The sequence below is a fragment of the Anoplophora glabripennis genome, unplaced genomic scaffold (assembly GCF_000390285.2).
Source record: "Anoplophora glabripennis isolate ALB-LARVAE unplaced genomic scaffold, Agla_2.0 scaffold373, whole genome shotgun sequence".
In the NCBI taxonomy this organism is placed as follows: domain Eukaryota; kingdom Metazoa; phylum Arthropoda; class Insecta; order Coleoptera; family Cerambycidae; genus Anoplophora; species Anoplophora glabripennis.
This window is the reverse complement of record NW_019417316.1, coordinates 247,696-265,916: the sequence shown is the minus strand read 5'-3', so window position 1 is coordinate 265,916 and position 18,221 is coordinate 247,696. Positions and strand designations below refer to the sequence as shown.

General features: G+C 32.4%; 1 protein-coding gene across 1 annotated transcript in view; it reads left to right on the top strand.

Moving 5' to 3' along the window:
* LOC108908938 (mycosubtilin synthase subunit C) overlaps positions 1-18,039 on the top strand; it is a 21,051-nt gene extending 3,012 nt beyond the window's left edge. Inside the window, exons 2-14 of the mRNA XM_018713129.1 lie at positions 5,154-5,286; positions 5,357-5,641; positions 5,705-5,869; positions 6,166-6,392; positions 7,559-7,621; positions 7,973-8,183; positions 11,845-12,161; positions 16,265-16,499; positions 16,560-16,772; positions 16,864-16,999; positions 17,060-17,323; positions 17,458-17,641; positions 17,763-18,039. Coding sequence (XP_018568645.1) covers positions 5,157-5,286; positions 5,357-5,641; positions 5,705-5,869; positions 6,166-6,392; positions 7,559-7,621; positions 7,973-8,183; positions 11,845-12,161; positions 16,265-16,499; positions 16,560-16,772; positions 16,864-16,999; positions 17,060-17,323; positions 17,458-17,641; positions 17,763-17,903 — 2,571 coding nt within the window. The 5' untranslated portion in view covers positions 5,154-5,156 and the 3' untranslated portion in view covers positions 17,904-18,039. The remainder of the gene's footprint in view (positions 1-5,153; positions 5,287-5,356; positions 5,642-5,704; positions 5,870-6,165; positions 6,393-7,558; positions 7,622-7,972; positions 8,184-11,844; positions 12,162-16,264; positions 16,500-16,559; positions 16,773-16,863; positions 17,000-17,059; positions 17,324-17,457; positions 17,642-17,762) is intronic.
* The last annotated feature ends 182 nt before the right edge of the window (positions 18,040-18,221 follow it).

Below are 18,221 nucleotides of genomic sequence, written 5' to 3'. Positions count from 1 at the left end.
AGATAGGCATGCGCTGAAATTACAACACATCAATTGTCTAATGTTATGGCACACATTCAAAAACAATACAATAAATGCATTCAATTAAATGAAGATTTAGTTGAAAATTCCAGAATTTAATTTAATTCATGTGTGTTAATTTTATTTTATTGTATTTTTTGTAAATTTTATGTTAATTTCTCGTTCATTTTTCTGTCTGTTTCATTGTATTTTGGTATAATGATGTCTATTAAACGTGTTATTAAATATTTGTTGTGATTGATTTATTATCGCATGGGTTACTAGATAAAAAGTTTCTTTATGCATAATAAACAATTTGACAGCAATTTAGCCGCAGAATCGTTAATGTTGAATATTTTTTCATGAAATTTGGTACAGATCCATTTCAGGGGACGCCAAATCCAGTGGCGTACGCAGATTTTTTCTAAAAAAATCGCTAATATGGATTCTGGATTTTTCAGCCTCTGAATGTGATCTAGTAGGCCTTAGTTTAAAAAAGAACTAGACGGCGCTTAGCTCCAAAATACACTTTTCCCCCCTCTACATTTCAAAAAAAATTTCGTCAAAATCGCTCCATAAATAAAAATGTTATGAGGGTGGCCCGCTTTCAAATGGGTCACTCTGTATATATACGTACCAATATTTCATTTTTTTGAAGCGAATTATTAATGCGCTTATAAAATTAACAAAATTATGACTTATAAGTTATAATACATATATCTAATGTGTTCTTATAATCTTGTGCCAAAAAAATACAAGGTGTATTTATCTCAAAAAATCAATTTTTCATATCTTTTTAAATTCATGTTCAGTTGATTTTTTCATTGAATATTCCGATTCCGTTGTAACATCAGTACATTTTGTTCCATTCTAAAATTTTAAAACCAAAAAAATAAATCGCAATAAAATCATTATTTTATTGCGACCACTCTGTACATGCCGATTGGGCATTTTTATGATCACTGGAATAAACATTTAACTCAAAATATATTTAAACCATTAATAATGCAATTATGTGAAACCATAACCAAATATCGTAAGTGGTAACCCAAAACAATGCGGTATTTATGGCAGGCATCGCTTGGTATCACTCATATCAAAAGTTGGCAAATTTTTTGAATATACGATAAATGAAAGGAATTAGAAAATGTTATGACAAACGTGTAGGTATTGTTTGTTTTTTTTTGTCAAACATGTGTTACCTATTCTACTATTCGAATTGCTTATTTAGTTGATAATTAATAGATTTGTCTCTTTTACATGTTATGACACTTTATGTTAACATGGGTTTCAGAGTAAATAAATATTTAATTAATTAAAAATCTGCAGCAACAAAAAACTGAACAAATACACACACACAGCCTGCTATTTTCTGCAATAATTTCTCATATTTCATCAGTTTGTATATTATCATGTATGACAAACAACCTATTATAATCAGCTTTCTACAACAGCATTGTCAAATTAAAAAAAATCAAAGGCACTAAATACATTGGCAAAACCTGCCCCTAACATATTTTAAAAATAACGTACATACATATAAATAACTGTTATGCTCATTCGAGCTATAGAGATTTTTATTAAGAAAAAAAATTTACTTACATAACTGTATGTCAGCCTTAAAACATGTACTTAAAAGAATGTGAATGGCATAAATAGAAAACAAGAATCCATCCTTTGTTAAGTCGTCATTGTAGCACACAATAATAAATTAATGGCTCTTCTAACAAAAGTAAAACAGCATAATATTAATACTACATTTTTTTTTTTTTGAAAACGTGAAAATTATTAATCAATAAAATATTCGTGGGTTTTTTATTTTATTATTAAATTTCCGTAGATATGTAGAATGTCAATAAGAAAAAAAAAACGAATTATTATAGAATTCTTTTGGAATTTACTACGTACAGTGGTAAAAAACATAATAATCGATACGGAAAACTCATAAAATTCAATTGGGTTTGGATTATCACATAAACAATTGGGCTCTTACGGTAATAATCCAATTAATTAAACTTACAAGAGTTGTTGTTTAATTGGAAAACAAGTTCTAATATTTTAATTATAAATAATGAAGGTATCCACAGGTATATACCTATAGATTCATGATTCATAACATTATGAGCAAACAACCTGAAGTGTTAACGTCATGGGTGTTTTCTCCTGGCAACATTGTTTAAAATCTGTCGAAGCCCCATATACAAATACGTAATATTATTAATAATATAAACAAAATGATCCATACCTTATTTTTAAAGCTATTGTTGAACCACTGATACATACATATGTCACAAATTTATCATTTGAGACGGGAACTTTCACAAATGCATTAAAAAATTGTAAATTAATTTCCATCTCTAAAAAAACAGAATCCCTAACTAGGTGATTGTAAGACAGACAACAGTATGTAAATTTGTATTTCGATCACTGTAATATCAGAATCAGAGCACTTAGATTAAGTGTTCCTCAAGGATCTTTTTCTTATGGAGCACATAACATATTTAGCACATTTCATTATGTGTGTGGATGATATATCTCTAATAATTTCTAATACTACATCGGATGGAATTAATCCAACAGAACTGAAAACAAATTTTCACGTCATTAAATAATTATTTTTTTCAACATCACTATCAGATTCCTAAGGCAACAGGCAACTCAGGTTATACGATTTCATAACAGACAAAAAAGATGTGACAATTTAAATATTAATCTCAGTAAGCTTAAATGCGATAAAACTGTCAAGTTTCTTGGAATTCACTTACAATTAGATTTAGATGAATGTCTTAATTGAAAATATCATCAAAAATATCTTCTTTGGCATATTAAATATTTATTTCGAAATCATAAACTATTTTCAAATTGATTCTCGTTTAAGTTGCCGTGCCTGTTTCTAGAACTATTCAACATTAACTTGGAGTTTTTATGTCTCATAATTTTGTATATAGATCTCTCTAAACATAAACATAACTTTGTTTTCTATAGTTACTATCATAATGTAAATACAAGACAGCAGAATAAGTTGTATGAACCACAAATTGTAAGACAAAGTACGACGGAAACAGTATTTAAAGCTTTGGTTTGTCAGAACTGTGCGTCGCAGACGACTGTAGCGTTAAACTTTATCGGTTTTAAAGGAGGGTGTTTTGTTAGATTTAGTGCTTATGATTGCATGCTGATAAGTGCAGACGAAAATATTTATTATTATTTTGGCAAACATTTTTTTTTCATGACAATGGCTGAACATTTTTTGCTGACAATACTTATTGAAAAATAACATGAAAAAGATCTTTTAAATTTGATTACTTGTCGTCGTCAAAATAAAAATGAAGATCGAATGAACAGACGTTTGGAAGGGACGGTATACAATGGGGGCAGTTTTCGTACGAGATCGATTAATTTCTCGTCTTTCTCTGGTGAAAACTTGGTTGCCATTTTAAAATTCGTTAAAAATAAATGCCTTTTTAGCACTGTACGCTGTCAGCTCAACTGAACGGCTGCGTTGAAATCAAATCGAATTTGATTTCAACTGAACCGACGACGCACATAATTTTCTGCCTATCGTGAGTCCACCTAAGCAGACTCTAACAAACCAGCTACCCATCTTCTTGTGTTCTTGATTCCAACTTAAGTCCGACGCGCACAACTGACTGCTTTGCGTCGCCTACAGCTCTAACAAACCATAGCTTAAGAGGCCGAATGAATTTTTAAAAGTGTTTTTATTCTTTAAAAGCATTTTAATTAAGTAGATGTTAGATTTAAGTTTATGTGACTATTTTTATACAATATTGTCATAAAAGAAAAATTATTAAATAAATAAATATAGCCCATACCTCTTAGGCAAAACAAAACATTTCATCTTTTGCAATTAATTTGTACAATTTCATGAATTTTCCATCAGTTCTGATTACCTATTCTCTATAGAATTGAATTCTTTATCATCTCTTACTATGAGCCAAACTAGAAAATGTTTGGGTTTGTTGTTTCTGAAGATATTGTTAAAAAACTGACTAGTCATTAAAGATTTCCCAAATATCAAAAAAATGTTATAGGTATTGTAAAACTTTACTTCTGGTCGCAAACTGGTATCTGTACTATGATATTTATGCAAATAAAACAAATATCTGAACGGCTATATTTTTATGCTGGTAGCACATCAATTAAACCGCGAACAAACTGTGGCGGCCTTGGTTTCACTTTCATCAAAGAATATGCAAGTAATATTTAATAGCGGCTACTGGCGATGCAAATTGCAGATGTACCGTGGATATAGGTGCATCGGACATTCTTACCCGACGCAAAAGGTCGTCCGTTCCATTCCCCCATAATACATATCAGGTTTGGCAGGTTCACAAAATCGTATGCACCTGGGTTACTGTCCGATTTCGTGGAAAATTTCATTACTCTAACATAATTTATTTTTGTAATGTGGATACCAGGAAACAACCATTACATGTATATACATAAATCCTATCGCAAATGAAAGATCATGAAATGCGCGAACAAATAAAAAATGTATAAACAAATATGAACCCGTTCTTCCTTTTATTGATACATTATGCAATTTGTATACAATAAAAATACACTCTTACATATTCATGTGACTAACTGCTGTAACAATGGTTACATTTAAGGTACTTTGACCTGAGCAGCTGATATGCCGTTCCAATTCTCTTAATTTCAATTAAGATATTTAATTAAACGGAAAGAAGTCAAGGATTTTTCACTAATATTCCGCCAAATAGAAATCACCTTGAAACATTGCTTTTCAATATTTCCTCCTTGGAATACCTATTTACAATTACCTACATTTTAAAGTTTTTTCCGATCAAATGTGTCCTAGAATTTCTGTGTTAATAAAATATGCAGTAAACCCGCCACTTCGAATCTATAATTACATTAATTGTTCAACAGTCACGGTCGTTTGTAAAAGTTTTCGTACGATATTTTAAGAAGGTTTAAAACGTATAAATTTGAATTCAAGGTAATATTTCAAGTGTTGGCCTAAATGTCCAACGAGTACGAATATAAACAGTTAAAATCTAATGATTAAGAAATCTGAAATAGATCATGAAGTGTTTCATCCAGTAATGGAATATTTGTTGATAATTCTTCAATTTTAATTGACAATTTTAACTATTTTTTTCTCGTAGAGAATGGGTAGCATTCCACAACTGTCTATCATAAAAGGACCTACAAGACAACTGACACCAAATCTATTGCATAAACTTTTCGAAAATGTTGCCACGGGACTTGCAGCAAACCGTATCGCTCTTATATTCAATGGTAAGTTGTTAATCGCGCAAGGAATTCTATCTGAATTCTCTAAATATTATTACTCTCTTTATATTTCCAGAAAATGGCCAACTGAGACAGCACACCTACGCCGAATTGGATAAGATAACAAACAAGATAGCTAAGACCATCCAGCAGTCAATTGTTTCCCACAGCCTACCACGAAACGCGGATGGAGACTACATTGTGGCAGTGAACATGCAACCCAGCGATCACCTTGTGATTACTCTTCTAGCAATCTGGAAAGCTGGGGCAGCCTATTTGCCTTTGGACAATGCATTTCCTGGGGCCCGAATAGAACACATAGTGAGGGAGGCGAAACCTGCTATTATCATTTATGATCAGGGTAATTTACGCAGCTTAGAAATGTGCAATATACGTATATTAGCGAATCCTTTAAAACTTTCAGATTCCGATTATTATATGAACACTTTCAAGATGTGTTTTGAAGAGCTTGTAAGCCAAAGTAACGATCAACCGATCGACGCCTTGAAGAAAGAAGAGAGAGTCCGACACATAAAGGACGATCTTGCCATAGTTTTGTATACTTCAGGAAGTACAGGAGTTCCAAAAGGTATGTAGGTGTATGTTAAATTAAGCCTTAGTCAAGGTTAAAACTGAAAATTATCTAGTAGTATGTTTCACTCGAAATTAATACAGAGGCATAGGTTACTTCAAAGGGATATAGAGAAAAAAAATTAGACGGTTGTTGGCACTCTATCAAACTATGACGTTACCACAATACCAGAACAAAAATACAAATTGGCCGATAAGGACAAAGTAGTGTCAGTGAAGGCCATGAAATAATCTGGCGCATAGTAGTATTCCATTTACGTTATTTAGATAAAATATTATCGCATTTCTTCTTAGGAGTTCGTCTACCACACAAAGTAATCCTGAATCGTCTCCACTGGCAGTTTAAAAGATTTCCGTACAGCGACACGGAAAAGGTGTGCGTTTTCAAAACTGCCCTCACCTTCGTAGACAGCGTTTCGGAGATCTGGGGACCCCTCATCAACGGATTGTCTCTTATCGTGGTACCCAAAGCGCTCACTAAGGATCCTGAGAAACTTATAGGTCTTTTAGACGAATACAAGGTAACAAATAATACATCGGTTGAGACCGTTCTCGCTAAAAAAAAAACGTGTACCTACACATACAGGGTGATTCAGAACTTATCAAAAAAAAAAATTCTGGATGTACAGGGAATACACAAATACAATTTTGTAAAGAAAAAATCAAAAAGGGCAGCTCGAAAATGGTTTAAAAAAATACACTTCTGCACGGCACTGGAAACTGGTCCACTTACTCACTTTCTACGAATTAACACAAATGATGTCTTGTTTCACCATAACACAAACGCTTCACCATAAATTAAAACAATATCCATCAACTCCGAGTACACGCAAACCATTTTTGACACTAACTACCCATTTTTGACACCAACTACTAAAAACGTATTATAAGAACCACAGATAATAGTTAAGTATCGCAACGACGATTGCAAAATCCGAATTCAGTATTCGGAGTCGATGAGGACACATGGCGAATGATGCTAGAGACTACAGTTGTCCAGCTATGTAGTGGTTGAATGTACTATAACTTCAATTTTTTTTTCTCGGAAACTATAAGGATTTTTCAAAATTTTTTTTTACGATATTGATTCCATTTCTCATCTATTCCCAATTTCTTTTTGGATAAGTTGTGAATCACCCTGTATAATTTGAAAGACTGCTACGTTACATTTGCTTCACAGCAAGAAAATTATGGGTCACTTTGTAGAGAGCGCATTAAATTTTCAAAGAAGTTTGTCCTGTTGAAAACGTATTAAGGCTGAAACAATCTCGGTATTGATAACGATGTTAAAATTAATGATCAAGTAAGAAGGGGATAATTAATTAAACAGCTTTCAGCTCCTGGAATAACGATAGCGTAAGCATTCCTTGTTGAAATAAAAATGATTGTGGAATCAATGTCAATAATTGAAATAAAAAGAATGTTTACAAAATCTATATAAATTGTAGGGGTTAAACATATAAATTAAATTCGCAATATAAGTCAAATTTAACGAACGTGAACATAAAATGGAAAAACATATGTTTTTTTTATTTAGATACATTATATTTTATCATTTTTTCCATCATTTGGAAAATCCTGAGATATTAAAATATAACACGTTCAGTGAAAAAATAAAAAATGATGGTAAAGCGCCAAGTGAAACATATCTTTGGCTATTAGGTAATGTAAGAAATATAATTTTCAGATTGAGCGGCTAGTATTGGTTCCATCGCTACTGAAATCACTACTGATATTTTTAGAGATACGGGTAAGTTACCTCCCTTCTATTTATTTACTGTAAAAATCTACTAACAAACGAAAAATCACAAGGTAGAATTCCAGAAAATGACGAAGCGAAATATCAAGGTACCCGTGACCGAAATAACCGATAAACAACATTAACTTTATCATAAATGCTATTTTCTTTTTTTCGGTTCGTCAATTTTTTTAAAGGAATGCACAGCATTTTAAGCGCTTTATTCTATGAACATTTATAAAGAATTTAGTCCTTACTTTGGTCAGACCTAAAAAAACGTTTTATATCTAAATAAGTAACATATTTATTATTACTGTTTTTTTTTCAAAATGAAATACTTCATTCTCTTGCTTTTTTTTTTAGAAGAATAAAATGGCACTTAGGAACCTTAAATTGTGGGTTTGCTCAGGAGAAACGTTGCCGGTTTCTCTGGCTGAAGAATTTTTCAAATATTTCCCCGAAAACCAGCACCTACTGTGTAACTTTTATGGGAGCACGGAAATTATGGGTGATGTTACCTTTCACGTCGTATCCGGTCTTCAGCAATTGAAACACCAAAGTAGAGTTCCGATCGGTGAGTTGCGAATTTTAAGAATGGATTTGATTTAATATAATAATAAATTATTATCACAATTTTCAAGTTGTACAAAAGTCAGGTTAATTAAGAAACATCGACATAATTTTGTGCACAGAATACTTATCGCAAATTGCACTGTTTACAACTCCTTTGAATTTATTTATATTTAGTTTTAATAATGGTTTTGTAAATCGAGTAAATTTTATAGAGTTGAACAGAACAGTATAACTAGAACAATCAGTTCGTGCGAGTTGGTGTAATTTGATGTTCGTGGTTATAGTTTTTTGTTGCAAGCACGTATGTATTAATACTATTACCACATTAAGATTTCTCACATCAAAAAACCGCCGGTTACCAAATTTTGTGCGAAAAATGTATCTTTCGTAAAAATTATTTAAGAAAATCGAAAATAAAATTTTAATTTCAACGCCCTGTATCTCAGAAACGAAGCATTTCCGGACAAAGGTTTACATAAACTTTTTTTCTTAGAATTAACTCAGGAATACCCCCCTTAAATATTTTAAACTGCTTAGGTTACACCCATTTTGAAGATAATCGATCTACTTTGATATTTTTTATTTCTATAATCACTGAATTGCAAAATTAAAATCTATTAATATATAACCAATTTGAGACGTTATCAAACGTTTTAATTGTAGGTAACTTTAATAAAAATTTTACCGATTTCTTAGACAAAAAATGCACTTGGAGGTTTTTCGGGTACATCTAAAGTCTAACGAGAGTTTCTGTAGATTCGCTAGTGACTAAAGTAGTAAGCCTTTAGATTTGACAACGTTGCACTTGGCTGGCTCGCTCGCGTTCGATCATTCTGTTTGCTTGGACACCTGCAAATTTTAAATAATACGCTATACGTCGAGACCACGGCGTTGCCGCTATAACGCATAATGGAGGATAAGTTAGTCAACGACAGCAGTTTGAAGGAGAATTATTATAAATTATGTATCTTACAAGTACCTAATCGATTTCTACGAGCTGTCATACGGTTCCTTAGATATCGGTTTCCTATTTATACATGTTGCTGTAAAAACTGTTTGTCAATTGCTGCGCATTCTAAGTGGCAAAACCAAAAGAATCTGCACTCATAAGACTGTACTAAATCGTGAAAAAATATTTTATTATATCTCGCCTCTTAGGTATCCAAACTAGTCATAATTTTGTTTGAGGATTTTCTTCATATTAATAACCCACTAAACACGAAACGTAAATGAAACGTTGCAAATGAGATGTTTTACTAAACATTTGAAACATTAACTAGAAACGTTTCTGTTTCATTACAGAAATGTAGCACTTGAAAACTTATTTAGTGAAACATAGCCGAAACGTTACAATTGAAGAGAGTTTGAAACATTACTCGAAACATTCCCTTTCGATCTCGGAAACATAACAGACGAACAACCCTTTGCTATTTTTGCTTATCTTATGGAACATTCGGCATTAGTTAAATTTTGCTCTCAATCCCCAATCCTTCTCAAGCGTTAGTTCATTTGCCTTTGTTATATAAAGACATAATTAGAAAAAAAAATGTGGTAGCATATTTATAACACAAGTCTAGAAAAAATGTATGTTCGTGACTTGCGTAGACTGCGCGTAACAGCCCGAGTTTATTTGTTTCCCGTGTGTCGTTTCAATTCGTATTATGTTAGGTTAGGTTTGCGGTTTGTCAGTTTGCTTGGTTTCGTTGTTATTCATCTTTACTTTGACGCTATTTTATGTGATAATTTGTAGTGTGTGCAGTTGTGGTTATTGTAAGGTGCATATAAAATAATGAATATTGATGCAAAATGTTTAAAACGATATGTGTAGAGATTTCCAATTTTGCGTCACATCTACCTAAATATAGTTATACCCACTACCTATTACAGACAAGAGGACAAGGGACAAGAACTAAGAAAATGGAACAACAACTATACGTTTCGATATAATTTGAAGAGCAACTACTTAGTCAGTGAGAACTATTTGAAATATGGATGAATCAAGTGAAATAGACGTCATTTATTTTATATTTTGTACAAATGTTTATATTTGTTTATGTGTATAGGCATGCTTAAATAAAAGAGTTTAGGTATACCTACAGATATTTACTTTGTCAAGATATCATTTTGTATCCTTATTTCTGCTGTATAATTTATTATTATTAAAAGGATATATGTAATATTGACCATGCGTAGAAGAAATTATAACTTTATATTATTTTTCAGTAATGTTATTTGTTTTTCATGTACCTACCATTTTAAGATTCATAATCATAACTAACTTTTTCTAATTATCAGTTCGTCATTGTTACCATATTCATGAAGGTCTCAACATTAGAAAATTTCCATTTCAGAAGCGTATTTGAACTATATAAAATGTGTAGCTTTTTTTTAATGCTTCTGATATTGTTTTGTGATATTTTTATTTGTACGATGAATGGCAAAATTCATAATCCATATTAGAAACTTTTTTCAGTGGCTTCTCAAAAAGAAAGAAATTCTTAGTAAAAGTTGCCGCATCCCCAAACTAGAAGAGCATATTTATTTTTTTTAATATACAATGTAACTTTTTTTAGTTCGAATTAAGTCATTCACAATACAAATAAAAATATCACAAAGGAGTATTAGAGATATTTAAAAAAATACTCACACTATTTATACTATTTCAAAAACGCTTTTGAAATGAAAATGATCTAAAGTTGAGAGCATTATGAGAACAATATGGTAATAAAATTATTATGTTACTCAAACATTTCTGAAAATATACTGAAACGTAAAACAAAAATATCGAGGGCATAAATGGAACATAAAAAGAATGTTACTGAAACCAATTTTTTGAAACGTTTCATTGGAAACGTATTTTGGGGAGGACATCTTGGGCTTCTAGAACGTTACCAGAACGTTGCATGGGTTTTTTATGAAACGTTTCAAGAAAAATGGAAACGTTTCTGAAACATGTCAGAAACTGAAAAATGTTTAGTGGGAAGCTTATATTAAATTTTTTATGAATATTTGTTTGTCAGTTCCAAATCAGATAAACCTCCTTAACAGGATGGTAAAATTCATCTAAAAGGATCAAAGTACCTAAGCTGACTACTTTAAAATGTGAAACGTAAGAATATATTTTAATTCTGAACCACTTTTCTTAATGATTTTTTAAATATTATGCGAAAAAGGTATTTAATTTTTCATAAATAAAAATATCCTATGGATTTTAACATGAACAAATTCGTTACCCAAAATGTCAAATTTGTGTTAAACAATTTACTCTTCGCACGATCTGGGACATGACAACCTTTACATTTAAATGTTGGAAAAGAGTTTTTAATTACCGTGTTCAAAGAAGAAATCTATTGTTAGGTACCATACCTATTTATATTTCTAATCATTTATTGATATGAGGCGATCCCTATATGTTGGCCTGCTTGAAATTTCTACTCTTTGTACATCTGAACACAAGCATAATTTTTTAATAAGAAAGCATATTTTTCATAAAATAAAAATATGTAGTTTACTCTCCGAAATTTTGATGACAGCAGCGAAATACCCTAAGCTGTTTAAATATTTGTTTTTTCCACAGTTGCGCTAAATTTTCGACATTACTAGTGCTATTAAATGCAACTCCATTCCATCATTCCACTAAAATTGAATTATTTCCTTCCCAGGCCTCCCCGTGGACAACACGATTATCTACCTTTTGGACGGTGAGTTCCGGCCTGCCAAAGCTGGAGTTGTGGGCGAGCTCTTCGTCTCTGGACTCAATTTGGCCGCCGGTTATGTCAACGGCAGAGACCCCGAAAAATTCTTAGACAACCCCCTAGCCATCGATCCTACTTACGCCAAACTCTATAGGACCGGAGACTTCGCGCGCGTGGAGAAAGGAGTCCTGGTATACGAAGGACGCACCGATTCCCAAGTGAAGGTACGCGGCCACAGGGTGGACTTGGCCGAGGTCGAGAAGGCGGTAAACTCTCTGGAAGAGGCGAGTTAAAGTTCCTTTTTTTAATTTTAATTTTTAATATAATAGGATTAGGACGTTCGCGGCGAGCATTTTGAACATCTCCTACATCGACAGTAATGTTTTTTTTGCTTTTTTATATATTAATAAATAAACAGTATTACTTATTAGTTTTTGAGTATGTGTTATAGCGAATTTTTGTAATCAAATAATTTTCTAATGTTAATTTTTGCAATAAATCTAAAAACACTTAATATTTCCGAAACAGTTGAGGATAGGTAGGTATAGGACATTGTACATGAAATATGTCTGGAATTTTCTGAAGAATCCCAAAATTGAATAATATTCAGGGTGTTGCATTTAAAAAAAAGAAGGTTGGTATTGACCACTGTTACATGACACAGCCTGTATAAAAAAATTTTGCTGAAAAAAATGCGCAACTAAAAATACTAATCGACGTGTCCGAGCGTTTTTTCGAACACGCCCCCATTTATTTATTATCGAATTTATTCCATTTGGCTGATACACACTGGTTAACATACATGAATAAACAATCAATATCCCCCGATCGACGTATGAATCTACAGTGGATTTACCGGGCGTATAAATGTCGAAAAAACCGTCGTTTACAAGCGGCCTTATCGATTGATATCGTTTTATTATAGTTCATTTAAAGGAAAAAAATAAACTTAAACAAAAAAGTTTTAGTTAAAAATGTAGTCAGCGCGCGAGTAAACTAACTTTTCTTCAATGTGCCGTGTTTCATTTATGTGAATAATTATACGAAAAATTTAAAAGTTTGAGTATTATGTAATATCTTTAATCCTAGCTGGTCAATCCTTTCTAAATTGTTACATAAAACGTATTCCTACACAAATTAGTCTTGCCTAAATTTGAGCAGTTTCTCCAATGGAGAGAAGTACTTAGCTACAGCAACGTTAAACAGGGTCACCCTGTAGACATTTATTAAAAGAATATTCTTGTAGTCTTTAATTTGCGATAATTCGCACACAGCCTCCTGCATCTACAAGCCATGAAATAACAAAGGCAACACCGCATTATGTTAGACCCGTACGTAAGTTGGATCGTTTCGCGTTGAAAACAAAGATCGGCGACCTAGAGTACTGTGTTACTGACTGTTTTATTAAAATGTAAAATATGAAACTATGTACGTATATGTAAATTAGCCAGCAAATTAGAGTTGAGATCTGCTTGATCAATTAAATATTACAATATTTTTCGCATTCTAACATCTGTCCAAAAAAAGTAATATCCAATTGTTCACAAAACCAGCGAGAAGGTGCAAAGTTATAGTCATTTTATGATAAATGTTAAATATCATATTATCACCGACTAGAACATAATATTTGAAATGTGTAGGGGTATACCAATACCCCAAAAAAATATAATTAAACATGTAATTTAGCTAGGTGGGGAAAGGAAAGTAGGGAAGGGAATAAAAGGTTCAGGAATGTAATTCAAATTACAGTAAGACCCCGCTTAACGCTGTTTCGTTTAGCGCTGATTCGGTTTAGCGCTCTTTTATTTCAACCCGGGGATTCCCCAAAATTGCTCGCAGCACTACGGGGATTCCCGGAAATTGTGCGCAGCGCTAGGTTTCCAAATATGTACATAACCTATCCGAAACAGTGTAGTTGTGTTTCTTGTTTGGTGCGGTGCTGTCCGGACGCATTTTTATTAGTTGATATAACTATAACTGAAATTATGGACCAATTTGTTGAAAATGATCCAAATTTTGACAGGAGTTCAAAAGCAAGACGGTGTGTTATAGATGCTTTATCCACTTATCAACAACTTCTAAGAGAACACAAAAGGAAAACGCAAACTACATTAGATGCCTTCTTGACAAAAAGGCAGAAAATTGGAAACAGAATAGACTGAATGATCTGACTGACTTGGAATTTTATTTGCTTTTATAAGTAATATTCGTTTATATTGTTTTTATTTTTGTAAGAAATAAATGTTTGGTTTTATTTTTTTAAAAAAACATAATTATTAAATTTAATACCAAACCAATTTTCTATCCATCTTTCCCTAACTCCATTATTTACATGTTAAGATAGCCTCGTTTAACGCTGTTTCGCATTACGCTCTACTTTGATGGAACGTATCCTACGCGTTAAGCGGGGTCTTACTGTAAAATACAAAGCGGTTACAATACACCAAACCGAAATAGAGTAAACCTAATGACTGATAAAATTTATTGTATGTATCTTTTTTTGAAGCTTTCAATCTACTTTGTTCCACGCCTCGGTTATTCTAAGTTTTTACATAATTAATAATATATTGACAAATATGGAACTTATTTTTCGTACAAGGATATTTATATTGTTTCCACATATACAGGTATTTAAAAATTCCAAATAAGAATTTTCTGTTGTTAAACTCTGTGCAGTCAGACTAATAAGTAATTCTTTTTAATTTTCGATTTCAAAAAATTATTTCACACTTACTGTAATTAATTAATTATGTTCTCTAAAACTGTATACAGATGGAAAAATCACTGTCACATCATTTGTTGGTACTGATAGACCATCACGTTGCAAACAATGAAAATAATTATTTGCAATGATATTTCCTTTACTTTGGACAATACTGAATCATTATTTTGTTATACAAGATAATTTCTTCGCCAATACACAAGAAAAGAATGCATCTCGACCAGAAATATAAATCTTGATTGCACCGTCTACATCACATTCAGACAACAATAAACAAAATATTTCTGAAAATTTCTCAATATGAATACTTACATATTGTTATTTTGATTTAGTTTTTGATTATCGTCTAATATGTCATCATTTTCGAAAATTCCAAAGTGCAATTTTAAATCATTAAATGAAATTTCTCTGTTTGGCTTACAATTAGCTATAATTTTTTAAGAAATATGTTTTAATCTAATAGTACTTCATCAAAAGATACATACACACATAATTGTCTATAAATTCCAAATCTTTTTTTTTCCAATTTTTTCCAATTTTCCAGGAAGAATATAAGAAATAGAGAATTTTGCAAAGCAAGTTTTCCACTAAAGCTTCCGTATCGATTAATTTGATATTATTGATTCTCACGTCTACTTTCAGGATCAGTTCGAACCAAGGTTCGTACAGATTTCTTTGTTGATATTTCGGCAAATTTGAAAAAAAAATTGATGGGACAGCGTTATTTAGTGCACAAAGGAACGATTTCAAATATCCCATCCGATTTAAATAGTTTTTCAGTTTTTATTACCTCATTAGAATGAAAATGCAACTCACATAGGTATACTCCAGAATATTTGGTAGATGTCCAGTTGTCCGCTTTCCCTAGGAATTGCTCTAAGCCACTTTTTATTTAATTTGTCACTTTTAGAAAATGGCAAGTTACTTTTTGCACCTTCATTATTTATACACGAGTAATAATTTGACTTACATCCCGCGATAGAACACTTTCGCGCCATAGTTATGTAATTGTAGGTTAGAATTAAGAAATTAGGAACTGTAAATTATACTAAACGACTAATTTAATGTAGTTAATTTAACACGACCGATAACACAATAAAACAACTGTTTTTAGTTAATAATGCACATTTGCATAACTATTAACTAAATAAGCACTAGCCTTAACAGGCGACTGTCAAAAACGCCTAGAATAGAACAGTTACAGTAGAAATGTCATTTAAATTTTAGAGATGTAGGATTGGATGTCGGAGGCTGGGAGTGGGGATCAGCCTACGACACGACACGACCATGTTGCCACTTCTTCTTTCTTCTACTTATTTCGCGGTTTGTAGATGTAGGTGTAGGAGGCACTGGCACAGCTTAATAATAAACTGTGGTTGTAGTTTATACATACATAGGTACTAAGTTTTTTTACATACTTGTTCTTATCTATATCTTTACATTCACTCATTTTAAATATCTATATGATTCACGCAAATTGATATATTCATCGAGTAAATTCTATGAAAGCCTTAAACACTGTGTATTCTATTAAACTGAAGTGAATTCTTAAAAAATTAGGTATATGAGTTCTGCAGTCAGTGTACTGCACACGATATTTTTTAATGATCACCCCCGCGTTAGATCACTAACTAAATAAGTAAGTAATGATGTGTATTTTTTTAGGTGGACAAGGGAATCGTTCTCTGCTACAAACCAGGCGAATTGAACCAAACCCTCTTAGCTTTTGTGACGTCCCAGTCGCTCATGAGTGAACAACAAATAGAGGCAGCTCTCAAAGAAAAACTAACAAATTATATGGTTCCGCAGGTCATACTCATCGAAAACATTCCTTTGCTTGTCAATGGGAAAATAGACAGACAAACTTTGCTAAAAAGTTACGAAAGTACAAATAACAACGGTGAGTTTGTAACAGTCAAAACTCAACAAAGAAATGATTATCATTAATTTATTTATTTAGATGATTGCAGTCCTGAAGTGGAAATCAACTTTCAAGGAGTTAACTGTGACCAAATGGAAGCAGCGAAAATACTTTTTGAAACGGTAGCTTCAGTTTTAAATAGAGCCGCTAGAGCTGCCATATCTATTAACGCTAACTTTTACGAGATAGGCGGAAATTCTCTCAACTCAATCTACACCATTTCCAGATTATGTGACAGTGGATACCACATAAGTAAGTGAAAAATGACAAACTTGGCATTTCTATCTGGAAATATAAAATTTAGTGTGATGAGGAATCATTGTGATATCTTTTTGAATTTTAGATATTGGGGACTTTATTGCCGCTATGGATTTAGGTGAAATATTGCTACGAATGACGTCCGATACAAAAATTAAAACGCAACCCCCCAGCTTTTCTTCTGAACTCCTGCAGCCTGGATATAAAGACATTGTGTTGGAGTAAGTGTACACACTTTATTCCAATAAGAGTTTATTTAAAATTATGGTTCTTTCTTGCAGCATGATCACAACAAGCTTCTATCAAAAGGCGGACCTTGAACAATGGATCATCTCCTATATTTCCGAATCGGATTACAAGGAACTTGTAGATGCCCTATGGGAGCCGTTGTTGGATAAGAATCTGAGTTTCATCATAAAATCGGAGACGGGAAAAATCGTGGGGGTCGCACTAAATTTCGACGCACACGACGAACCAGAAGTAGAGATAAAATCAAAGTTGACTGTGATATTTGAATTTTTGGAAAGCATAGAAGGCCCCGTCAGGTAGGTCGATATTTTAAACCTTTTTTTAGGCTTCACCCACAGTCTCCTACAACTACTGTTGTAGGAGGCTGTGCTTCACCCATATGAGTATTACTCGTATGGCTTTACCTTTTATTTGTAATAATTTTCCGCAGGGATGGTCGGTTACCTTCAGGGAAAGGTCAAGTGCTACACTCTTTCATGATGGCCACACATTCATCCCTCTCTCCCAAAGAAAATGTAGCCGTGATGCAATTCATGGAAGACGAAGTGTTAAATCTTGCGAGAAGCAGGAATTTCGCTGGGATATTTACCACAAATACGAGTCCTCTTACCCAGGTATGTAAAAATACCAGCGACTTCAATTGTGACAAAAAAAATCGACCAATTATTTTCAATTAGCAATTTTTTCAAATTTGAAAAGCGAAGTGTGAATTAGAAGTATTTGCTTATTTTTCAGCAACTAGGGACAGACGTGTACAAATACCAAACGATGCTGGACTATCAAGTTAATGAATATGTAGCCAGTGACAACACAAAACCTTTCGGCTTAGCACCTGATGACCAAAGAGCCATAGTACAATGGAAACCTATCGGATAATTCTCTTCAGCATCACAAAAATGTATACGGTTTATTTATTTATTTATACGTACATATATTTTGTTTATTCATATTTAGATAATATACTGGATGTAATATATTTTTAGTACATCTCTTCTGTATGCAATTATCTACCAATTATTGTATTACTATAAACATTGTTTTAAATGTTACTATGTATAAATATACATTTTAATTTATTTTGTGTTTTTTTGCTTTCAATTAATTCATCAATCATTCAATAACTCATTCATCAATTTATTACGCAGTGCACGAAATCATTGAGCTCGAGTTCTAGGTACGTTTTTTGAACGTGAA